The 26,331-nt window shown below is 41.4% G+C and overlaps 1 protein-coding gene across 11 annotated transcripts in view; it reads left to right on the top strand.

Annotated features, from left to right (window-relative positions):
• Nucleotides 1–26,331, top strand: part of Mitf (melanocyte inducing transcription factor) — a 207,691-nt gene that overhangs the window by 170,820 nt on the left and 10,540 nt on the right. For 5 of the 11 annotated variants that reach the window (XM_021164525.3, XM_029478308.2, XM_085840229.1 and 2 more), the window contains 5 exons: nucleotides 9,262–9,489; nucleotides 10,513–10,596; nucleotides 12,534–12,629; nucleotides 20,338–20,455; nucleotides 22,592–22,666. In XM_021164525.3, coding sequence (XP_021020184.1) covers nucleotides 9,262–9,489; nucleotides 10,513–10,596; nucleotides 12,534–12,629; nucleotides 20,338–20,455; nucleotides 22,592–22,666 — 601 coding nt within the window. Of the gene's footprint in view, nucleotides 1–9,261; nucleotides 9,490–10,512; nucleotides 10,597–12,533; nucleotides 12,630–20,337; nucleotides 20,456–22,591; nucleotides 22,667–26,331 lie in introns of those variants that run through there. The other 6 variants (XM_085840227.1, XM_085840228.1, XM_029478309.2 and 3 more) reach the window with 4 other exon arrangements.

The raw sequence follows: 26,331 nt of genomic DNA, 5'->3' as shown, positions 1-26,331 counted from the left end.
AGATGGAGGTAGTAGTTCCACTAGAGGGTAAAACTTGGTCAAATTCTGAGTATATCCTCAAGATAGTCAATAACTGTTGATGGGCTGTATAGATGATACATGGGAAAGAAAGGTGTCCAAGGTCATCAAGTTGTTGACCTCTGACCTATAAAAAAACAGCAGTGTCCATAAAATCTTACTGGCACATGCCTATCTATAACTCCAACTGCTCAGAAAGCTGAGGCAGGAGGATTCCAAGGTCAAGGCTTTTTTTTTTTTTTTTTTTAAACAAAACCAGAAGGAAAAAAAAAGGCTCTGGTATTACTCAGTGATGTTTCTCTAGCATGAGTAAGGGCCTAGGTTCAGCCCTAGTACAAAACACAAATGCATACCACCCCCACCCCAACCCCCACCCCAACCCCCACCCCTAGCAGCAGCAGCAGCAGCAGCAGCAGGTTATATGTGTTTCAACCTTCCCACTATTGAACAGAGTCAGGGGAGCTGACTTGGAGGGCATGCTAATTGTAAGCTGTTTGCTGTGTAGACAGCCGTATAGTCAGGTAAGAGATGAGTCTGGAATTCAGAGAAGTCTATGACAGGCCCTTTATAGTCACAAGACTGGCTTGCATCACCAGAGCTGAGAGTGTAGATAGTTGAAATCAAGCTCAAGCCTTCATGGGTAAGATGGGAAGGAGGAGGAACTAACAAAACTGGCTCAGAAGTCACGATGGGAGAGAGAAGCCACACGGATTGTGGTCAAGTGGGTGCCGCATGAAGAATGTGGACTGAGTCTTCTTGCTGTGGCTGTATCACGGTAAGGCGTGGTTATGCCTGAGCATTCTGTCCTTGCCTGGGTGGCTCCTCCTGCTGATAGGCCAGTCCTTACCAACTTCAGACCTGCATTTATATACCACAGCCTCTCTGCATCCTTTTCTCAAACAACTTCTGAAAGTTCAGTTTCCTGCTTCTTAGCTGGGGCAAAAGCAAGTTGTTTGTTAAATGAATAGAGAATATAAAACTTTCTGGCTGAAGCAGGAGTTCAGATGAAAACCTTGAAGTTCTATGAACAGGATCTATTGTTTTCCCCGCATGAACTGCATTGTGCATCTGTTGGAAGCTTACAATCTGTTGGAACAATACAATCTGTTGTACTGTTAGTAATACAGATGTTTAGACATATTCTGCCCAACACCCATGGATGCACACTCTGCATTTAACAGCAGCCCTCAGTGGTTTGCGCATGTGCAGTCTAGTGCATCTGCATATTTAGTAATCCAGGAGTGACAGGGGGACAAATGAATATCTCTTGATGGCAACAACTGAAACCAAGGTGCTAAAACTGTCCAAATCAGATCTCTTTAGTTGTTTGGGTATTCATTCACAAGTTGTCTTTATGTTAACAGCAGCAAAAGACTCAACCCAGTGCTGCTGAGGGGTTTCCCTGACAGTCATCTCTTTAGGGGAGACCGGGATCTTGGCTTTATCCCCGAAAATGAATTTCAGACTGAGTTACTATGAAGCAAAGTTGGGGTTTACAAAGAGGTAGCATGTGCTATAGATTTTAATGCACATGTGTGGGGTTCTTGTGTATCTTAATAGTTATTTATATGTTTTTTTTTAGTTATCAAAATTACATTGTTCAAAGGGTATAATTTTCAAACAGATTCAATGACTATGCAGAATTTTTAAATTGAAGTTTAAAACATGAGCCCCGTTACGTGTTTCTCTTAAAGTATCTCTCCTTCCATGAGGAAACTGTTAACGTGCTGTGTGAACTGTAAAGCTTTAGGGATGAGAGAGCGGTGCTGATACAGAGAAACTCAGAAGTCACGTATCGCTTTCTCCTCAGGCGTGGCTCTTAGCTGTTCTCTCCCACTGGAGAGATCTCTCAGACGAGGAGCATTGTCTCCGCAGGCAGGCTTCTCAGCAGCTCTGATGTTATCAGTCCTACTGAAGCTCTTTCTCCCTGTTTATCTTCTTAGCTCTTAAGAGTTTCATCCAGAGAAACCCTGTCTCAAACAAACAAACAAACAAACAAACAAACAAAACCCAACCAACCAAACAAAAAGTTTCATACAATGTATGAACAACGTTTCATATCCCCAACTCCTCTCAGGCACACCTCCTCCTTCCCTAATACCCAACTTTATGTCCAATTTGTGGTGCCCTTACTCATGGATATGTAGCCTTCCAGAGCTTAACTTCTTAATTCAGCTAGTGAGAAACAGGAGCTAAATGGATCCCAGACTAGGAGACTTCTTTCTCTTTGTACCTCCCCTTTATCTTTACAGACTTTCTGTCTGTTCCAGACAATTACAAGACAGAATTATACATAGGAACTTTGAAGGCTATTTTATAGCATGACTCAAGTGGCTTCATTTGAAGATGGGATTTGATTTGACCTAATCTAAGACTGATTATAAAATGTACTGTTGAGCTCACGACAGACATTTGTGAATGAATGCACACAAGTTCTGTTCTCTATATTTTAAAATCTCTTAGTGTTTAATAATATGTTCATATGAAACAACTGAAGCACTGAATAAATATAGTAAATTTTTAATACAATAATACTGTAAAAAATGTAACCCTTACTTTCTGCTTATATGTAAGAGTGTTTTTACCAGTGTGCATCTTGTGCATGCAGTGTTTGAGACAGCCAGAAGAGGACGTTGAGTCCCCTGGGACTGGAGGTACAAAAAGTTGTGGATTCTCAGAATCGAACCCAGATCCTCTGAAAGAACAGCTAGTACTCTTAACTCCAGTCCCCAAAACACATTTTTGTGAGGTCTCTAAATATCATTTATCCTAAAAACCAAAGCATACATCCCTCTTACTCCATAAACAGGCACATTTTTAAATAGTTTATTACTTAAGGAAAACAAACTTACTAGGAATTTTTCATAGAGCTGGTCTAGATTCCTTAGTATAACATTAGGACTTTAGGGACAAAACGTTCTTCATTCTTTGTGTATTTACGCGTACAACATTGCTCTGCATCCAGAAGCCTAGAGAGTAACAGAAAAGGAAGCCACGTGTGACTACCCAGACCATGTGAATCTGCGTGCAAAGCCGTGTCTGTTTACGTGAAGAAGGCTTGTGCTCATATTGCTTGATTGAAAGCAGTTGGTCTTTCCTTCTTTATATATATATATATATATATATATATATATATATATATATACATATATACATATATATGCATATGTGTGTGTGTGTGTGTGTGTGTGTGTGTGTGTGTGTGTGTATGATTCAAATTGAAATATGTCTCTCGAGTAGGCCACTCTGGCGAGAGAATGAGGCAAGGTCCCAGCTTGTAACCCTGGCAAGTGTCTGAGTTTCTGATCCTTTATACGGGTAATTAAGTATCCCCTGTATTCTTTCATGGGCACTTATCCAGTTAAGACAATATTTAGAACACATTAACAAACTGAATACACACACATACGCACACATACAACTTGAGTAATGTAAGAGTGCTAACTAGCTTCCTTGGTCTTACCATTTTTCAGAGATTACTATTGCATATTGATTTCTCTATAAATTGTCATTTAAAAGGCAATAGGAGAAGAGTGTAACATGACATCAGTGAACAGCGGCTGATTTAACTTCCTAAAATTTATTGAACCATTTATTTAAATGTGTATATTGCACACACATATACTATATTTGTGTGTATATTCTTTTCCTTTATAAAGATCCTTCTTTTCCTTCCTTACACTCTTGCTAAAATGTCTATCCAATCAGAAATCTTTCTTCTAGTACCTTCTATAAAAGGTCAAAGTCTAAATAGTTCAGATATTGGCACCTAGTGGGTTCCTCAGACCCATTCTTCCCTTGTATTGTGGTTAATACTCAGCTCTGCAGGGGCAGCAGGAAACAAACTGTGGACACTATGCAAACTAGCGTCAGGAGTATGTTCTAGTAAAACTTTACTTGAATTTCATACCAGCACCAGCTGTCATGAAACACTATCATTGCTCTTTTGTTTTCTCAGTACTTCAAAATACAAAATCCATCGTCAATGGGAAGGTTTGGGGGCAAATCCCTATCATGGAGAAAGGCCCCAGGCTTGGTCAACTTGGTCCTTTGTAGTCTTTCTTTATTCAAGTACTCTGTATTTTTTTTGCAGCCAGCTTCCACTCTTCTCCTTTATACCAGGATTTGTCTCCATGTTCCCTTGTTTTTTCTTTCTTTTTTTGTCAAGGATACTTTGGTATGGATCATGTAGAAAACAAGGTTATCTATACCAGACCTAGAGCTCTGGGCTCATGGTTTCTCTTGTAACATCAGGAATATGCCTAGAAAAGATGTTCAGATACTGGGATGCCTCTCTCTCAGGCTTTCCCCAGATCATTTGAGAAAGCTAACTTTCACCTTTACAATTGCACATTGCCCACCCCTGGAAACTTCCATGTAAAAAGCAGTGTGCACAGAATGATCTTAGAGTGTATAATGAAGAATTCTCTCCCAAAACACAAGTTAACAAAACCTTAATGTTTGTTGTTGCCTTTTTGAACAACAACAACAAGTCAATTATAAACTGACAGGCTTGTGGGAATTCTTCGTGGTTTTGTTTAAATTCACAGTAGCAAATGGTGGTGGGTAGAAGAGGAGCCATGTCTGTTCAAATGAGCTGTATGTACAGTAGTGAGCCTGGGAGTCAGAGAGCATGATGGTATCTGTGGCCACCATCTTACACTGACTGGCGATGGGCCACGGAGGGAACTAGGCTGTCAGTGTCACCAGGGAGTGGCAGAGCTACCCTGTGGTAGTCAGGAAGGCATCCAGTCCAGCTCTGCAATCAGTTTGTGATCTTAATAAAGAAGGCAGGAGCATGGGAGAGGAACCAGAACAAGGGCGTGTGAGACCCCCATGGACTTTGATGTGGCTAGCTAGTGTGAGATACAAACCATGTCAGTAAATACAGTACCGTGGTAAATGTGTAGAATATTGTAGTCTTGTCTTGTGATTTGGACTGCAAATGCTCACACACACTCAAGTTTTGGACAACCTTTTATTTATCCGGGCTTTTCCTTTAGAGCCCTTTAAGGGTGGGTGTGGGAGTGAGAACAGAGTAGCGTCTTTCTCCAACATCTTCAGGATGAGACAAGCAGGCCATTCAGGGTTAGACCTGTTCACAGTGGCATGCAATCCAGCCATGATGGTGCTACCATACTCTACATCAGTGGTTCAGAGTGTGATCACAAGACTCAAGGACCCTCAAAGTATATACAAGCTGAAAACTAACTCTATACTAATACTAAGTAAGACACTCTCTCTCCCCACCGCCCCCCCCCCCCACACACACAGAAGCATGTGATATCTTAGAAAGTCATCATGGCTATGCTAGCATGTATTCTTCTCTTTTCTAAGCATCCCATTATCATGCTAAGCTGGTGAATATTGATAGAATTCACCCGAACAGCAATTTGGAAGAACTTAACAGGCTCCTATGACAAAACTTTGTGGCCTGCTCTTTCTGATATTTGATGGGCCTCATCTGACACTGAAAACAGGCTGTCTCACTCTCTGATCATCCTCATTGGTGCATGAGGACTCAAGGCCTAGAGAAGTAGTGACTTAGTCATTTTTACTGTCTGAGTCTGAACATGGGTGTTGAGTCCTTAGCTCCTTTTCTGACCGTATGATCAGACACCCAACGACCAGGGAACTGGAAACAGTGAGCTTTGAGCACTGTCTTCCCAGAAACAGCAACTCCTCTCAGCCCAGCCCAATCTTCAGGAGTGTCAGTAAGATCGTGCCCACAGACACTGAGGCAGAAAGCATACACTGGCGGTTTGCTTCCTGATTCCACTTCCAGTGTGTCTGCCTTGTCTTATACTACGTGAAAAACTGAACATTGGATTTTTTTTTTTAATTAAAAGATTTCACTTAAAAATTGCACATTGACAGCTACCTTTGAAAATCTGGGCGACTAAGCTGTATATACATTGGAGTGCCCATAGAGCAAGCAAGTCAGCTGCAGTCTGAATTTGATGCTCAGCTGCAGTCTGAATTCGATGCTCCTTTTAGGAGAAATGAGTGGCCTCCAGTGGCCTCTAGTGGCCTCAGGTCTCCCCTCTCCTTATCACCTCATTCACTTCTGTGCCCCTCAGTCATGTTACCTGTGTATGGTTAATGCTCTGTCCCCAGTGTAGCATTTTCAGGCTCTCTTCCCATCTCCCTCAGCCTCTCCTGTATGTGCATAAGGAGGCCAGAGGTCAACCTCAGGGTCTTCCTCAGTTCCTGTCCACCGTTTTGTTTGGGACAGTCACTCTCACTGAAGCAGGCCCTCCCTGATATCAATGGTGTGGCTGGCCCATGAGTCCAGCACCTGTCTGCCTCCATGACCAGTGCTGTTGGGATTACAAGCGGTGGCCTGCTTTTGAAAATGTGTCTCCTGGAGATGGAACACTGCTCCTCGGGCTTGTGAGGCAGATGCATCACTCAACTGAGCCCCCCTCCCCTCAGACCTGCCGTCTTAGCTTGTTTGAAAACCCAAGAGAACAGATAGAAATGTTGCAAAGAAAATTTCCCTCTACTTCCAGACTTGAGTGTAGTGAAGACCTCCGTGACGGAGCTGGGGAGAGAGCGAGTCCCTTCCTTACTGAAGCCTGGCATTCTGATTCATTAAAACAGGGGGGCTCTGCCAGTGAATTAGTGTTTATTTTTAAACATGCAGCCTTGTCTCTTTTAAGGAGAGTAGTGAAGTAAGCACATTCTGCTCCTGCCCTCATTTCGTGTTTATTTTGGTCCCGTCTATTGTCCCATCATTATCGTGTCTGGACCCTTTTACAAAACTTAAAATGCCTGCGAACCTCACCGGGCGTGCGTGTCAGGCCAGACAGGTTTGCGGTGGTCAGCCGGAAGTACTTCAGTGGCCACAGGATTTTGACAGAATTAATGAGTTGCAAATATTTGTGCTTAAAATAGTAGCATCCCATTTCAACAGTAAGCAGCGTTTATCCTAATTTCTAAATATAGACTTGTCTCTTTTCTACCTTTACTTCACCCTGGGCGGCGAATTGTCTTATAAAGCTAGAAATTGTACCTATATTCTGACTGCTTATGGCGAACAGACTATGATATACATGCTTAGCATGAAATAAACAGTTAAACAGTGGGATGGACAGATGGAAAGGGACATGTGTGCTTCAACTGTGGATCCCTGGATTGTATCACAGTTTCCAGTAAGAATTTGCATGCTTCCTAATTTGAGGATTAGCTGAGAAAGTTTTTTCTTTTTTCTTTTCTATGTGCGTATGAGCCCAGGCTACTGTGTCTGTCTCTGTCTCTGCCTCTCTCTCTCTCTCTCTCTCTCTCTCTCTCTCTCTCTCTCTCTCTCTCTCTGTGTGTGTGTGTGTGTGTGTGTGTGTTAGCCACCCCCTCCCCCCCATTTGCTGACTTCAGGTCAAAAGACAGGTTCTGCATCTACTTACTTCTGAGTAAGCTGTCTGTTGAGACTAGAGTGCAAGATGAAGCGGGTGAGACCGGAGGGTGTCTTCTACATTAAAACTCTATCTCTTTGCAGCCATACATGGCATCATTATTTGGCCATTAGTGAAGTCTCATGTGTGACAGTAGCTGTTAGGCAATGTCCCCTCTGAAGGGGGCATCCAGCTCTTAACCTATTGCTGAAAGAGAAACACCATTGTCCATTAATACTACTGGAACGAAAGATGAATGGGGACTTGGCCTTGATCTGACAGTGAGCTTGACTTTGATAGCTCATCCTTTAAAAAGGTTCTTTTATATCTATGAAAAAAAGCATGACGTCAAGCCAGCAGGGAAACTGATATCAATATTTAAGACCAAACTAGTAGGAATTAAAAAAATAAAAGTCCCTTGTGAGGACAGCTTTTTTTTTTTACATGCATAACTAATTAGCTTAGGTTATTATAAGCTGTGCTGCTGTGATAACGTCTCCGGCGGTGCCTCGGGATGCCTTGTTTATGGTGCCTTCTTTATGCCGGTTGCTCTTCGAATTGGAATTACAGAAAATAGAGGGAGGACTAAGTGGTCTGCGGTGTCTCCTGGGCTTGGGGTTGCCTGAAACCTTGCTATGCTGGAAATGCTAGAGTACAGTCACTACCAGGTGAGCATTTCCTCCTGTCTACACCTGGAGCCTGACTGCAAGGGTATTATATACCTGGGCTAATTGGCCTCTTTAATGTTACTGCACTAAGGACCCAATTCGAAATAAGGACAGATCTGCTCCTTTAATGCTATTTATTTTCTGATGCCCTAAGAAGTAATTTACTATAGCTTTAGACCTAGTAAATAGCAGGCAGATTTATTTCCTCAGTAGGTAACTGCTTTCTCCCCACCAGCTCTTGTTTAGAGTGGATGAGATAAAATTGTGTTTGTCAGTGAAAAGTAACTGTAAATCAAATGTCATTGATTTTGCTTATTTTTTTTAAAAAAGCATTTCTAATTCCCTGTTAGTGTTGATGGAAAAGGACAGCAAATACCGTTCTTGTTCGTCAATAAGTATGCCTTTTAAAACTCTTACATACAAGTGATATGGACTTGAATGTAACTGCTTTGTGTAGAATTGCTTTCTCCATAGAGCTCATTCATATTTAAAATCCTGAATAATATTTTTATATATGAAAGGAAGTAACCAGTAAATCCTTGATTTAAACATGGCAATATTTCTAATTATTTCTATGATAATTTTAGTCAGTTCTTAAGGATTTTGTGTGTGTTTGTGTGTAGATTTGTCTCTCTCTGTGTGTGTATGTGTGTTTTTCTGTGAGTGTGATTCTGAGTGTGTGTGTGTGTGGTGGGGGTGGGGAGTGTGTGCATGATTGTGTGTTTTTGTGCATGCACATACATTTTAACAGAAAGCTATTCTATTTGCCAAGGAAAACAAGATAAAACAGAGTTGTGCATTTTCAAGTTTGTTGTTTTGATTTTTGTGTTGGGGAGATTTTCGCCTCATAGATACTTGCAAATTTTAATAATTAGCCATGAGAAGAAGGGCACTAGGATAGAGTTAAATGTATAGTTAATTATCAGGGAAGTTAAACAAGATAGTTTTACCCTGGATTCTAAGAGCTCTAAATCCTGCAATTTAGATTCTCAGCTTCAGTACTATCAATTATTATTATTATTATTATTATTATTATTATTATCACAATGGCCAGTACCTTACAGGGGATTGACAATCTGTTCTTTTGGTCAACTGGTCAGTCTCACAATCTATGCTACAGGAAAAGCTACTTGAAAGCCCCGAATAACACTGCTATCTTCTCTTCCCTCCACGGCCATGCTCAGGTGCAGACCCACCTGGAAAACCCCACCAAGTACCACATACAGCAAGCTCAGAGGCACCAGGTAAAGCAGTACCTTTCTACCACTTTAGCAAATAAACATGCCAGCCAAGTCCTGAGCTCACCATGTCCAAACCAGCCTGGCGACCATGCCATGCCACCAGTGCCGGGGAGCAGCGCACCCAACAGCCCTATGGCTATGCTCACTCTTAACTCCAACTGTGAAAAAGAGGTAATTCACGTCTCCTCTTCTCCTCTGTTTCTTACATTCCATTAACTGTCTGTGGGATACTCCTCTTGCCCTTAATGATGGACTGTCTTTTGTCCACCTGGTCATTGTCACCAACCTCTGTCCTAGATCTACTGGTGTGACCGTTTACATTTCAGCCTTTGGTCACGAAGACTAGGTTACTGGGTTTATTGCACACGACAGGAGACCTGACTTGCTCTAAGCAGAACTCGGAGGCGAGGATGCTTCCGTAACTCCCATCACCGTCCTTAGATGAGTGTTTTCTTCCCTTCGATGCCTTCCAATTTGTGAAGCAGTGAACATACAGACAGGAGAAGGGGAAAGTGGAAAGGGAAAGCAAAAATAGAAAAGGTGTGCGGCGGCAGGAGGCTTAGGAGCTCTGCTTGCTGTGAATGTCTGGGATATTATTTTTATGTTTCACGGAGTTGGAGAAAGAAAAAACATGGAGCGTGTATGGGTGGATTTGAATGGTATGGCATATGAGGCTTTTAAAGAAAGATCAAGGCTTATTACAGCATCCAGTCTCAAAATGAATGGCTGCCTGGTGACTCTGGTCTGGGCAGAGGGACAAAGACTTAGTCCCTCTGGTGACTGAAATAACCCATAAGTTGTGTGACAGTCACTTGTGAACTCACATTAACACTTCCATACTTAGTAGGACCTTACTAAAACGAGACTCGAGTTCTCATCATTTGGAAATATCAGACACTGAATCACACCAGCACCCTTGTCCAATTTTATGCTCCAAATTTTGATACAAAAACTAGCTTGAGGGTTGGAGTCTTGTCTCTAATCCGGCCTCTACCAAAGCAAACACTTCTTATCCACCCATATCTGTCATATGCTTCACCCATGTCCCCCACCATTACTGTGCTCCTTGGTTAGCATCTGCTTGTTTGAGAGTTCCATCCATCACATTGCTATGGCACTAACATCCTGTGAATATGTTGCTGAAAGGCGTTTGCAAATCCGAGTCACGGACTGTTTCTGCTTCTGTTTCTGCAGGCATTTTATAAGTTTGAGGAGCAGAGCAGGGCAGAGAGTGAGTGCCCAGGTATGAACACGCACTCTCGAGCGTCGTGCATGCAGGTACTGAATGGCCCGGCAGGCCAAGGATGTAACACTTGATAATGAGTGAGAATCTATATTTGTGAATGATCGCAGCTCCTGATGACTTCAGGACCTCCTTTCCTCCCATTGATATCTTTTTTTGATAGAAGGATCTATGAACAGACCTATTTTTCTTCATAGTAACTCATGAATGACGAGGTAACAACTAAGAAGATTAAATATGTAAAATTTAAAATAAATATTAAATATGTGTGCCCTTTAAGTTTCCCACAGTCATACGGAGAGGGAAATAGCCATAGATTGTCGTAAAAAAATGCAGGATGATTTAGTTAATGTGCATAGATCTCCAGCACCTTTTGTATAGCATTGTACCAGCCTTCTAAGATATATTTTTGAAACCAAGCTGTGCCAATCTCTGCATTGTTTTATAAATGGAACCTCCTGTTCTCTGTATTATGAAGCTTCAGTAAGCTAATAATAGCTCACAAGCACTTCCCCAAGTATCTGAAGATCATTATTTAAATTCTATTTAGCGAATAAATGGAAGCATTTATTTATGTATTTATGTGCTTATTCAGTTGTACAGGATAGAATAGAATATAAACAACAAAATGGTTTCTTTGCCTTTATATATATGCTAAAGTATATACTATTTTAATGATACATTAAGGACACTAATTTTGCTCTCCTAAAACTAAAGTCAAAATTTATAAAGAAAAGTGGTTTATATGTCTTCAGCCTATTTTCTTATTCATCAACCCAGTCAAAAAGCCATCTATTGCAAATAAATAAGCTGATATGCCTAGGAATGAAAACTAGCATGAAGTATACTAGCTCTATTCAGACCTGACCACCAGTTATTCTTTAGAGAAATCATTTGCTATGACTCATTCTTTAGATCAGATGTTATAGTATATTCCAATTTTCTGAGCATTTTGGAAGGTTTCTCCTGAAATCTCATCCGTCCCCAGTGAGACAATATATGCTATTGTCCCCATCCCGTAGATTGGCATACTGAGATTTCTGAAGACTGGAGGCGTTGCCCTTGATCCAGGAAGAGGGTGACACTAGATTTGAACCCAATCCGCATAATGCTGGAGTCTCACCTCTTTAATGGGGGGTACACATGAACTCAGGGGTGCCCTGGGCATTCACAGAGTTCACTGAGTATCCATACAGCACTCTTCAGACCCAGGCACAAACACATCAGCCAGGAAGGAGCACACGGTGTTTACAAGGAAATGTTTCCGCAGACTCCACCACTGCTGCAATGCGTGTGTAATCACCGTTGTTTATGATGCTAACTGGTGTTTTGGTACTTCAGCAATAAAATTGATCTAGAGGGAATGTCAGCTCCACAGCCATAATGATAACCTCGTCCTAGTGCGTTCCTCTGGGAGCACCAGACTCACTGGCAGCTTGCAAAGAGGTGTTTTCCTTGCAAGTGGCTATAATCCAGCCAGTGGTCAGGGGCCCCACTGGAAAGCAAGGGCCATGAACCAGCTATATTTCCTTCTAGAAGGCTGTGGGAAAGGAAAAGGGAAGTGGTAGCTTTGTGCAAGAGGGGCTTCCTGGCTCATCTTTCCAGTGTAAAGTGTTCAACAGAATCACAGCCAAGCTGTGCTCGTGGTGTGGCTTTAAGCTGCTTCTCATCACTGCACCTGAATAGTGGCTACCCTGCTAGTAGCCCTGCTCCCCCACTTCAGGGTGATAATGCACTGGAAGGAAACACCCAGGCTAAGCTCTTGCTGCCTACTAATGGCTGAAATGCTAGCTGTTAAGTGGAGTTTTCATTAATCAGTCCTGTTAGTGGGTTTCAGTAATATCCTGATTTTACTTGGGGAGAGAACACTTCCACTTCTTAGACTCTGTTGCTTTAGGTAAGAAAGGACCAACAACGTCCTTTTGGGGGTAGCCTTACACCTGTTTCTCATTGTGGCTCTTTTTATCTACAGATGGATGATGTAATTGATGACATCATCAGCCTGGAATCAAGTTATAATGAAGAAATTTTGGGCTTGATGGATCCGGCCTTGCAAATGGCAAATACGGTACTGATGGCCTTTTTAAAAAAAAATTTGTTTTCCAAGAAAACCTTGAGGTCATTCTCTGTTCATTCTCTTCTCCCCACCCTGCCCCCCATCCCTAGAACTCAGTTTATTCACAAGGATTCTTTGAAAATTTTATTAGTAATCAAATGGGGAAAGGAGTAAGTAGTTTTGACATCAGAAATTAAGAAGCTTGCTCGAGTTTATCAGGAGCACTGTAATTAAGCTCTGTGTGCAGGAGTGCAACCTCTCTCTCCCTCTCTCTTTGTGTATGTGTGTTTATGTATTTGTACAGGTATACACGTACACAGGTGTATATGCAAAACTCTGCCCATGTATGTAGAAAGCAAATGTCCACCTTAGATGGATGTCATTGCTCAGATGCTGCCGGGCTTAGCAATTTACCTTGGATAATGTACCGTACATTATCACCCTGCAGGAGAGGGATGCTAGCAGGGAGCCACTGTCCAGAGGGGTTCTTTGGTATACAGCCCCTAGGATCTGCCTGGTTCTTCTCTCTCAGAGCCAGGATCACTAATTTGTACCAACAGGGCTGGGCTTTTATTGTGGGGGTGGGGTGGGGTGGGGTGGGGAATTGGACTCACTCAAGCTTTGTGCCTGCAGGAGCAAGCACTAAAACAAATTGAGCTACCTCCCCAGGCCACTTTTGATAAAGTGTTAAACATTTTCACTTTTGATAAAAAGTTCCACTTTTGACAAAATAATTCAGCTCTTTAGCCAAGTAACTCACTGTGACTTGTGCTGCTCAAAGCTATGTGTGTCAGTGTGACCCAAAACCATGAATAAGATGTGTAGGCTGGGTCCTATGTCCCCAGGTGGTAGGGAGACATTGAGATTCCCATTCCCCAGAGGAGAGCAGTTAAAGTTCACAAGGCAGTCCTCATGAATTTCTAGCTGCTTACAGTGCTCATTTGGGTTACCTCTTCCTCTATAACTTGCAGGTTTTTTTCCATATAGTTTATTCTATTTCAGGCCTTATATTTGTATTTATAGTCCTGTCTTACCAAGGACTTTAAAAAGTCCCATTCGAAGTTGCTTTTAGCCACTGCCTGCGGTGGGGTGGCACCACTGCTGTCTGAGATACTGCTGGGTTAAGCAGTCTGTGGGAGACTGGGTAAGCGCAGTCTGCTCACTTTGTCATGAGATAAGCTGTAAGTTATCATATTCTCCAATAACTGCTGTCCAAGAGAGTAACCTGTATTAAGGACAAGCCATAAGGGGGATAATGAGGACAAGCCATAATGAGGGAGTATGGAGTCTCATCTTCAAGGAGAAAAGTACCATTTCTAATTGTATATGAGTATGTGTAACCAGAGACTGTATATGTTCAAAAATGGTGACTTTTGTTATTTTTTTTTGTTGTTTTTTTTTTGTTGTTTTTTTTTTGTTTTTCGAGACAGGGTTTCTCTGTATAGCCCTGGCTGTCCTGGCACTCACTTTGTAGACCAGGCTGGCCTCGAACTTAGAAATCCGCCTGCCTCTGCCTCCCAAGTGCTGGGATTAAAGGCGTGCGCCACCACGCCCGGCTAAATGGTGACTTTTGAATTGTGTGAGTAAACACTGCTTCAAAAAAAAATTTATTAACTTCTCCTAGTAAATGCCCTCAGCCAGAAACAGTGCAGCCCCCATTTACTGACCAACACAAAAATTCAGTTAACTCAGTTTTTTTTTTTTTAAAATGTATCGACTTCTTTTTGATTGTGTCCAAGCTGTTTTTGAATTTCTGTGGTGTCTCCCAAAATCTCAAGACTTCCCCTTAAAGAGCTAGCATCTCTTTCCAACCCAGCTAAACTCAGTTTGTAGTTACTTTTGTGTGGTGTGCCTGGCGTGTATCTGTGTATCCATGTGTATCCTGGTATACACGAAGGTGGCTTGTGTGAGCACATGGAAACCAGAGGATGCAGTTGGACATCTCCCTGTTTCTCACAACTTCGTTTGTGAAGCAAGGGTTCTCACTAAGCCTAGAGCTCACTGATTGGATTTGCTAGCCAGCTTGCCTTGGAGATCTCTCTCAGCCTCCTGAACACTTGCTGCGATTTCAGGTCAAGATCGAGACTCAGGTGGCTTTTTATGGGGGTGTTGGGGACTCCGATATTCACGCTTATGTGGGAGGGTTTTATCCACCCTACCACTCCTCCAACCCCACACTGTGATTTTCTTTTTCTTTTTCTTTTTCTTTTTCTTTTTCTTTTTCTTTTTCTTTTTCTTTTTCTTTTTCTTTTTCTTTTTTTTCTTTTTCCTTTTCCTTTTCTTTTTCTCTTTCTTTCTTTCTTCCTTTCTTTCTTTCTTTCTTTCTTTCTTTCTTTCTTTCTTTCTTTCTTTCTTTCTTTCTTTCTTTTGAAGAACCACATGATCTGAGGTTCTCATCAAGGTGCCTGTGCCCTGTGTGCCTTGGCTCCCTGGAACTCTTAGCTTTCATGCTCTTGTACTCTGTCAGTAGCCAGAATTCTGGGATAAATATGAATAAGACACTGCAGGAAACTTCCACTAGAGAATTTTAAAATAGACGCAGAGACTTGGGCATATTTGAGGTATGAACTCGCAATGGCATGGTCATCTCAAAGAGATTCTGTTGAGGAAGTAGGTGGTCCTTTCCGTCAGGTTGATACATGCATACCTGGGCACACTCAAAAATACTGTGAAATGATGGATTTCACATTATGATTGATTTTAAAATAAATTTTGCAATGATGGGGAACTTTGAACTCACTAGACCCAAACCAATATTCTGACCACTAACTTTCTCTTGCATATTGTCCAAATTAATACAAAACATCAGATTCCCTACTTTTCAGACATCTCAAATAAAGGATATACAGCAGTTCCTGAAGGAAGCAGTGAGACATTTTTAGGGTGGGAGGCATAGTGGTTAGAACTTGAAATTAGAACCCATCCTGGGTTCAGATCCAAAGTGTGCACTGATTCTGCAGGCTTGCATGCTCTCTACAGTATAGTCCTGTGTTTCCACATCAGAAAAGAGAAAGGGCTACTAATTATTTCTAACTCATTTATCGTCTTACCTAACAAAGAATAAATAGCATTTAGCTTTGAAAATCGAAGCTGCATTCAACCTTGCTGTCTAAATTATTCCTTGTAATTTGTTCGTTGCAAGATCAAATACTTTATTAATAGTGTGCGCTTATTCAGCTGATATTCATTAAGGCTCAACAATGTGCCAAACTCTCTGTTAGGAAAACGTTGCTTTATAACCATGGTGCCCCTCACAGTGATTTGTACAGTAGCACCATCAGTCCCAGCTTCCTTCCAGCTGAACTGTGCTTGGCCAATCCTTCTGAAGGCAATTGACATGATCCACCGCTTGCTTCTATAGACACAGTGCTTCTCCATCTACACTGGCCCTGAAGTCTACTTCCTGCATTAGCTAATCAGCCCTGAGAAACTTTCCCCAAGGTTGACGCCATCTATCTCCATCTATCCAGGGGACTGGGGTCATAGCTCAGTGGTAGGGCATTTGACTAGGATGCATCCTGGGCAAGATAAAGGAGCTGTAAAGGGAAGCTTTCTATCCTTGAGCTCACAGCCTGGAGGGACCACTGTACTACCCCGATAGTGGACCTCAACAGTTGAGTGTGGCCATTTCAAGGGGATTCCCACAAAGCAGTCTCCCATAGGAAATGGTGACCTCATTCCCAACCAGGAGGTAATATCTAGGAGCTGCCCTTAGAAGTCACTGGCCATATTGCCATATTTGCCTCTCTTCTATAACACAGGCTAGATCAAGCAAAGTGCCACCTCAAGGGTTTCTTGTCCTGACATAATTCTGCTGATATATAGACAGCGTTATGTAGAGGTTAGAAGCAGACTCTAAATGTTTTTTAGTTTTATCTATCTATCTATCTATCTATCTATCTATCTATCTATCTATCTATCTATCTATCTATTTATTTTGCCATGCTGGGTGTAGAACCCCAGACCTCATGCATGCTATGCAAATGGTCCTACACTAAGCTATAACCCCTGCCCTTATGCATACACTGTTGAGTGAGACATTTGACCTCTCTGCCTCAGTTTCCTTGTCTATAAAGTGTTATATCAACTGCAGTTGTCTTGATGCTAGAACTTGAGACTTTCATCCACAAGAAGTGGCTTGGCCCTAATAGACTCCTGTCAAAAAAGACCTCCACTGGGTCTTGATCATCTTGGGATTCAGTTGTCTACTTTATCCCCACCACCACCACCACCACCACAGTAAAGTTGAACTTGACTGTTAAGTTTAGTTTAGGCATTCTTTCCCTGCTTCTTTGATTCTTTGAAATGCTTTGTTTCAAGTTAACTACTTCTTCAAAAGTGGAAAGGACGTAGGAAGGAAGCTGTCCTAAGGGAATTGAGGTCTAGAGGTAACTGTTCCTAGGGCACAAGGGCCCTCTTGTACTCTCTCAAAGAATAAAAGTCCCCGTTTACTTGTGTTAACTACGCAATTGATATTCAGACGAAGAAGACGGGCCCTTCCACCTAGAAAAACAATCACATTTTACAGTGATCACTTACTTGGGAAAATATTCCTTTTGGTGGTGAGAGGCACCAGTGCGCTCAGTTAAGACTATGACTGGGGCAAAGGCAGCAGCACCCTCACCTCACCTTTGCCTGAGCTGCCCAGACTGTGGCTTTCTGGAAGGGAAATCTTGTCCAGAGGTATAAATGTTCTGCATAGAAAGTCCAGCAAAGATTCACATCAGCCAAGCAGACATGTGTCTCTTCCTCTCTCAGTCCAGGGGGTTATTCTGACCCTGTTATAACTTAACTGTATGTATAAGAGGATTTTTCTAACCCAGAAAGAGAACAACAAAATTTTGTTCTTTTCTTTTTTCCTTTCCCTTTTCTTTTGCCCCACCTCCATCCCCAATTTTATTTTCTCCTCCTCTGTCTTCTCCCTTCCCCCTCCCCTTTTTTTTCTTCTCTCTCTTCCCTTCTCTCTCTTCAAAGTATATTCTGTGATGACCTAGAGATTTGCTTTGGTTTTGCTTTGGGATTTTTGAAATAGGATCTCATGTAGTTCCCCTGCTGGCCTTGAACTCCTGATCCTCCTGCCTTAGCTTCTTAAAGGCTAGATGACAGATATGTGCCACTAATGCCCAGTTTTGAGTGAGATGTACCTGCACGTGTGCGTCTCTCATTTGTCTCTTAAAACATGAACATCGTAATAGAAGTGCACATTTATATCCAGTTTGCATATGAGGACGTAAGACACACACAGTTAATATTTCTAGAGCCACTGGATTAATCTTGTAGCTCACTATTTCCAAGTTTTAATTTGCAGTTTTGGTTTATTAATGCTCAGGCATAAGTCCCCTAAAACTAAAGATTTGGACCTGGGAAATGTGTTTAGACTTCAGTTCCTAATAGCTTTGTAACTTTCATCCTTTTGGCCTTTTACAGTGCTCTATGCAAACATGCTAATGCCTCTCATGGCCCCTTAAGTTGAACAAGAACAAAACCAAACACACACAGAGAGCAAGGTTGACCCTGAGGTGACCTGTTTCTCAATAGAACCTCTCAGAGCAATGACTGCTAATAATCAGGCACCAGTTATCAGAGCCTTTGCTGGAAGGCATTGAAATGTGGCCCAAGGACATTTTAAATTAGCGCAGTGCATATTCATTGGCGTGTGTGCAGGGTGTGGGTGTGTGTATTATGTTTATGAAGATTCTATAAGTGCTCATTTCCCCAAGACCTACCAACCTGCCCACCCTGCCTGCCCTGCCTGCCCTGCCTGCCACCACAGTGTTACTAATATACAAATCTGAGAGCAGCTTCCACTATGTACAACACCTCCCAGCCCCATCTCTTCATCCAGGGCATTAGCTCATGCATATACAGAGGCCAGAGACCAGCATCAGAAGTCTCCCACCTATTATTTTTGAGACCTTGCCAATTAGGCTACACTGGCTGGCTGCTGGTAAGCTTCAGGGATTACCTGTCCAACAACCACTTCAGCCCTGAGGTATAAAAGATATGTACCCAGATTTTATGTGAGCTGGGAATCCAAACTCATGTCTTTATGCATGAACAACAAGCAGTTTATCCACTGAACTGTTTTCTGTCTCTTGGATCTAAAACCTAAAATAACCAAAAAGTTCTACAGCCCTTATCTGTCTGTCTGTCTGTCTATCATTTATCTTCTTACCTCCCTATCTACATAGTGTGTGCATGAATGTGTGTGTGTGTGTGTGTGTGTGTGTGTGTGTGTGCTTGTGTGTGTTTGTATCTGTGTGTCTATGTCTCTGTGTTTAGGTGCATGTGTGCAACAGCATACGTGTGGAAGTCAAATGTCAATTTGGAAGTCAATACAGGGACCCCAAGAATTGAACTCAGGTTGTCAGCCTTGGCAAATGTCTTACCCACTCTTCCATTTTGCTAACCTCCAAATCGAAAACAATTTTAGTGTCAACCTGATGCCTTAAGTAGAGTTTGATACCCAATTGCATGAGCTAGGTTACAGTCCAAACGCTGGTGAGCTAAAAAAATTAAATACCAAGTTATCTTTTGGCCGTATGTATGTATGTATGTATGTATGTATGTATGTATGTATGTATGTATGTATAAGATGTAAATAAAACATGAATAAATTTCATGTTTACATCTAGGTATTATCCCCAAGATAAATATGTGTATAAACATCACAAAATTATAAAGAAGTTAAAAAAAAAATCCTAAGTCCTTCTTGTCCCAAGGTTTTCAAGTAAAACTAGCTTATCCTGTATGTGGAGTACCACCTTGCTGTATACCTCTGGGTCGCTCCATGGTTTAATTCCTCTTTGATGCTTTCTGAAATTACTTGTCTAATACATAATAGAGAGCTATGATCAGGTAAAGGAGAGGCTAATCTGCAACGTGGTGTGATGCAGGTATCAAGGAATTATTATTTGAAATTGTCTGGAAATGCTTGAGGGTCCAGGATGGAAGGAGTGATGCATAGCTATTGTCTAGAAAGATTTCCAGGGCAGAAGAAGAGGAACTTGTGGCTGTCTTCTCTAGCTAGCTTTGAGGAAATCCATGTCTGACTGGGACATCATTCTCAAGAAAAAATGAAAATGAGTTTGCTGCTTTAAAACATCCCAGAAGAACCTGAGGAGACAGCACCACTCCGAGTAGTTAAGGCTAACCATTTCTTTAATCCTGTCTTTAGTGCTGTAAATATTTTTATTAAAGTCTTTGAGCTCCCTCTTGTGGCTCTTTGGATAATTTCAATCTCAAGGAAGCCAGCTTTTCTTTTGCCATAAGGACACCGCTTTATAAAAGGGAAGTATTTTCCCATTGCTTTTCTTTATGAAAGAAAGCAAGGAAAAAAAAAAGTAGGGAGAGCTGAAAGATGGAGGAAGAGAAAAGTCCTCTGATGGAAGCCACACATGGACTCCTATTTCACAGGAATACCTGGCGCCCACAGGACATCTGCCACTTTTGGCAGCAGGTGACACCTTGCCTACATGCTTGCAATGTGTGCACCAGACAGAAGTCAGTGCGGGCCACCCTTTTTACTCCCTGTATAAACAGATCATATAATTCTGTGTGCGTCCTCAGACTTTCCTGTTTTAAAAACACAGTTCTTTATAGCAAAGAGTGTTGTTTCCATAAAGCCTGAAATAGAGTATGAGTTTTATTGAAAAAAACAAAAACAAGAAACAACTCAGCAGTCAGTCAAGAACTCATTGCTGTTCTTGTCTGTGTCTAGTTACCTGTCTCTGGAAACTTGATCGACCTCTATAGCAGCCAGGGCCTGCCGCCGCCAGGCCTTACCATCAGCAACTCCTGTCCAGCCAACCTTCCCAACATAAAAAGGGAGCTCACAGGTACGTACCTAGCACAAATGCTTCTTACTATGATACTCTGTTCTCTTCCCCACTGGGGAGCGTTACCAATGGAACAGCAGCGTTTCCTGTGCACCTAGTGGGTGTGCTCCCAGTGTCTGCGGCTCCTGAGCCTCTGTGCAGTAATTTAATACACAGTATTAAGACGTTAAGTTGCCAGTTTCCAGGGCTGCTGGGAGCCCTTTGGGTTGAGGGTTATAGGTAGTATACTGTCCTGTAAAGTGCCTCTCCCCTACCCACTGTGTATCTTGCTTGCTGAGCCCCTGGAGACTTGACTTAGGGGATCCTGCTTTGAATTTTCCATTTGAGTCCACACTTGGGATCGAGTAAGAATGTATTTCTTACATCTTTCGATGCCTTCTCCTCTTTTTCCTTTTTTGTGTGCATGAGATTTATTATAGAAGGAGAAATAAATCATAAAATGGAGCCATCAGAATATTTGCTCTTGAGGCAAGTGTGAAATTACCTATTTTGCCACTTTGTTTGATGCTTTAGGGAAGGCATTTGACCAATAAAACATGACAGAAACTGTATTAGAACCGGCATTCTACCATGGTGAATTTTATGGTCCTTGCCCCAAAATCCCTTTTTATTATTTAGTTCTTGCCTCTTGCAAAAATTGGGGGTGGGGTTGAGTAGATGGGGTATGGATTTGTTGCAAAGACTGTTCTATCCAAAAGCATTACAACAAAAACTATTTCAGAACATTTTAACATAGGCAAAACAGGTTTTTTTCTCCAGAAAGTGTTAATTGGGGCTTAAAAGGTAATTTACTAATAAACAAAAACTTAAAAACCATTAAGAAGCAGTGGACAGCAAGACCTTCTTACCCTTCTATTTGAGAATGCAAGCGAGAAAGTGGCTTGGATTGACCATCTGAATTTGGGAGGTTCTAATTTTAATTCCGTCTATCTGCACACATGCATTCTGTCTGTCTGCACACACACATGCATATGCAGTTAGGAGTTTCATGATTACAGGTTACATCCTGGGAAATAGTTCACTTGATGATTTTGCTGTGGTATGAGCTTCACAGTGTGGCTTTACGTAGACCAAGAAGGCTGTAATATCATTAAACGGTGTCATCTTAATTACATTTATTAATTGATATTCAACGTACAGCCTCTCTGACTATTTCAATGTAGTGTGGCATGGGCATTTACATTTATGATATATAATATATCTTGCTTTTAGAAAGGAAACTAGCATGGTATGATAAGTCTCAAAATTATTACAGCACAATTTGTTTCATACTTTTGTTTCTCACATGATAGAAAAAAATCTCTTGACACTAAAATATAATGCAACTTCTCAAATGGAATTGCCACCAAATATATCTAGACCCTTCCTAATTTACGTTTTCATAGACAGACAAGTAGTAAATACACGGTGACTCCTAAGAATTGTGACATGATCAAGTTCTAGTACATGCTGACAGAACCTGACTCCACATTCTGAAAAAACAAAACAAAACAAAACAAAACAAACCAACAACAACAACAACGACAAAAACAAAAACAAAAAAAAAATCATTCTCATGAGTTAGGCAAAGGCCATGTAAACACATCCGGAAACATTCCCCGCCAGTTTCCATGTCACTGCATTACATACAATACTGGAAGGTTATTTGTCCTGAAAATAAAGTTTGACTCTTAATAACAGAATATGCCACCAAGGGCTGGAGAGTGTTTAAGAAGACCCACACAGTGGCTCTCAGCTCTCTGTGGCTCCTCTCTGGGATCTGATGCCCTCTTCTGGCCACCTTGGGCATTGCACACACATGGTGCACGGACACACAGCGCATAAAATTAAAATAAGTAAATCTTAAAAAATGATATGCTATCAAATAGTTTCTGTTTATTTTATTCGTTTTAGTACTAGCATGTAGGCTTGCTGTACTGTGGCTTGTCGTCTGGTTTGTAGAAACTGAGCGTTGCAGAGATTTGGCATATGTAGCATTAGAAGAGGCAGAAGTCTATAGAAGGTGTCATTTGAAAAGTCACATTTTCATTAGACTCCAGTGAGTTAAGTTTCAAATGTTCAGAAGAGATGCTTTGTAATTTACATTGTTATGTCCCTCAAAGTTCCAGTTTCTAATGACTTCATTCACGTGCACAGCGTGTATTTTCCCCACAGAGTCTGAAGCAAGAGCATTGGCTAAAGAGAGGCAGAAAAAGGACAATCACAACTTGAGTAAGTTTGCTTAATTTATATACATGGCGTTAGACATTAAAGTCAGTGTTCTTCATGTATCAAAAGGTGATTCCAGCAATTTCACAGGAAAGTTACTATTTCTCGTCATTAAAGGTACAGTGAGAGTATTCCAGAGAGATTCTATTTCAGATCAAACTATATCCATCTCTCTCTCTCTCTCTCTCTATATATATATATATATATATATATATATATATATATATTTCCCAGAATATACATTTACATATATGTTTTCTCTGTATACATATATATACACACATATGTGTATATGTACTTATATGTACAGAGAGATAGAGAGAGAGGAGAGAGTATGTATGTGTGTGTGTACATATGTGTGTGTGTGTGTGTAGAGAGAGAGAGCTACAGAGAGAGGAGAGATAGAGACAAAGTTTTATATTTTTGAAGAACTGTTTTTGTTTGTTTGTGGTAGTAGGTGTGGTGTGGTGGTGGAGAGAGAGAGAGAGAGAGAGAGAGAGAGACAGAGAGAGAGACAGAGAGAGAGAGAGAGAGAGAGAGAGAGAGAGAGAGAGAGAGAGAGAGAAGGGAGTCTTGATCTTGATCCCCAACTACCCAATTGTAAGTACTGCACATTGGAACTTATTAGCAGAAGGGGATTTGGAGATCACCTTTTCCAATGAGATCTCAAGGTTAAAAAAAGAAGACAAAAGAAAAGAGAGAAACACAGAGAAGGTTGTGGTGGGTGAAGTATCCTGCCAAGTGATGTCTGTCTGTTACTCTGAGGCATTGTGTAACACTAGGATGTCTTTACATGTGGGGCTTACTCGTCACAAAACCTTGAAGGTTTTCCTTGGGAAAACTGTATGCTTAAGGTACACATTGAAGAGAGACTACACGGTGGAAATAAAGGTTGGATGTAGAGGCAGGGAGTCACATAGGGAGGCTCCTTTTATGCTGTTTCTTACATTGAAGTTTGAGAGTGAGAGTCCTGTGTAGAAACCTTGCTCTCAATGTAAGAGAGAGAAGAGCCCCTCTCTGTTCTAATAGCCAGGAGCAAGCCTCGCTAGTTTTCAGGTAGGTGCTGTTTTCCTGACCTTTCCAAGGAAGCTAGTTGCACATCCTCCTGCTCAGGTCCCCACAGAGCCTTCACTCAGCATTGTCAGTCATTGCAGATGGGCTCGGCTCTCAGCTGGAAAGCTGTGAATACAGCCTTCAAGTCTTGGCTAATTCCTGGGAAGTAATTCTCAGGGTCCTGTTGACCTTGACTCAGCCCTGCCTTTCTAGGATTTAGCTTGTGACAATACTTACTTGCTGAAAAGTGCAATCCTTAATCCTGAATACGTTCAGTTATTCTTTCCACCACTACAAGTTATTGAGCTCCAGTTTGATGCAAGGAACTTTCTGTAGAAGCAAACTGGACAAACGGGTTTTCTACTGGTGGGCATGTTCAGATGTCAGGTGCCTCATACCAATTACTGAGAGGAACAAGAAGGATAACAATAGATATCATACCCCATTATGAAAAGAAGCACACTAGAGGGATAGACCTATTAGGATTCGTGGGTCCACTGGCCAAGATCTAGAAACCAGCTTGGCTGTGATAGTTGCCCCAGGCATGTAGAAGTTGGTAATGTTAAGAGTTCCTTTGACCTTTAGCTTCATACACTTTAGGGTGTTGTTTTTACTAAGTTTTATAAAGTCATATCACTTTTATAATAACTGTTTGAAGAGGCAAATCCTACCCAAAAGGTAGCTGGGTCATCTCTAAATGTTGACAGCAAGAGAACCCAGAGGCATGCAGGGAAGTGAGAGAAGGTAGGTGTGGGATATTTTAGCAAAGGGATTCTTGTTACACTTACCATGCCAGCTCACATCATTGCCTGGGATGCAAAGGTGACAGGCAGTAGGTGAACAATATGTATGAGATTCAGAGTTCTGTGAGAAGAAGAGGTGGAGCCCAGTGAACATAGTATCATGATAGGCATGGGGCTCATGGGTCGTAATAGGACAGCCTGGGAGCTCATATAGGTGAGCTTGAGTTGCTACTTACAGGAGGAGATGGCTCCTTAGGGGTCTGGAGGAAGAGTGTTCTAGGCAGAGGGGATAGCAGAGGAAGATGGCCAATGCATATCTGCCTTGGATGTATGTGGAACTAACAGCATCAGTGAATCCATCAGCAGAAGAGCACAGGTCCATTGCCAGAGAAGATGCTGTCACACTGGAAGAGGAGTAAAGGGAGATATGGGCAGGGCAGGGCGGGGCCACCAGATCCTTGTAGAACTCCTCAAGGACTTAACTTTCCCTTGGATAAAATGGGAAGTGATGGGGGCGAGGTTCAAGTTGACGTGACCTCACTTGGGACTTAGTGGAGTCCCTCCCCCTGGTCAAATGGTAGAGGGTGCAGTGGGCTCTGGGACTCACAGGTGCCAGTGAAGACTGTTATGTTAGCCCAGGCAAGGGGTGGCGTTCCACAGCGGGAAACAGGAGAATTGCTAGAACACAGAGTCAGGAAATATTTTAACAACAGAAGGTATTAGATGATAGATAACAAAAGTGGAAGAAAGAATGGTGTGGCGCCGATTTCAGGGTTCCAGCCTAGACATTTGAAAGAATGTCGATACTAATGAGGTAAGTTACCATTTAGCCTGAGGTACAGCAAAGCTAAGCTGAAAATTGTGACATCTCATGTCTAAAATTCCCTTCATCAGCACCATTGACTGGTATATAGTGTTTCTATGTATGTTTTTTATATTTCTAGAACTCTAATAATAGGAATTAGCATTATATATGGATATATATTTGTGTGCATATATAATATAAATAAATACATTTATATTTAATCATTGGAATAATTACTCAGATAAGGCAAATAGTAATTTGTATTGGGAAAATTATGTATAGCATTAGTTATCTACATATGCAAAACATTAGGGGACAAATATAAATAAAATATTAGGGCACTGAAAGTAAATCCATTTTATTAGACCTTAACTTATTTGGATTTTATTTGTTAGATTAGGTAAATTGAGAACATTTACTATCTTACTAGGTCACCATCCCCTGAGAGTGATAGTTCTGGTGGGTATAGAGTACAGGGTGAGGACCTGACAGTGATAGTTTTGGTGGGTATAGAGTACAGGGTGAGGCTGCTTGCAGGATGTGTGGTATAGATGTGTGCTGTCCAGGGTGGTAGCTACTTGCCATTTAATGCCTAGAGCATCTGAATTGTAGTTAGTCCAGATTGGGCTGTGCTGGTCTGGGAGCTGGCCCGAGAAACACTTGACTGGCATGTGCAAAGCCCTGGAATTGATCCCTAGCATTGCACACAAAAATATGCTCAAGTGTAAAATATTTTGATTTTGAAAGCTTAGTGTGAAGAAAAGAATGTGCACCTTCTAATTTAATTTTTTTATATTTATTACCTGTTAAAATGATAATGGCCTATAGAAAATGGATTTAATGGAATATTAAAGTTAACTTAATGTCTTTTCTTTTACTAGTCTAGCCTGGCCACTAAGGAATCTAAAATTACACATGTAACGTGCATATTTATTTTTGTCAGTCCTGGGCTAGAAGAGGAGTTTTTATATATCTCATGAACAAAACCAAATGTTTTATTATTTTAAGTGGTTAAAAAGAAATCCAAACAAGAGTGGTGTCCTATGACCAGAAAAATTATGTAAAAT

Source organism: Mus caroli, unplaced genomic scaffold, assembly GCF_978045245.1.
Source record: "Mus caroli unplaced genomic scaffold, Mus_caroli_1 scaffold_7, whole genome shotgun sequence".
NCBI lineage: Eukaryota > Metazoa > Chordata > Mammalia > Rodentia > Muridae > Mus > Mus caroli.
This window is presented reverse-complemented; position numbering and strand designations above follow the sequence as displayed.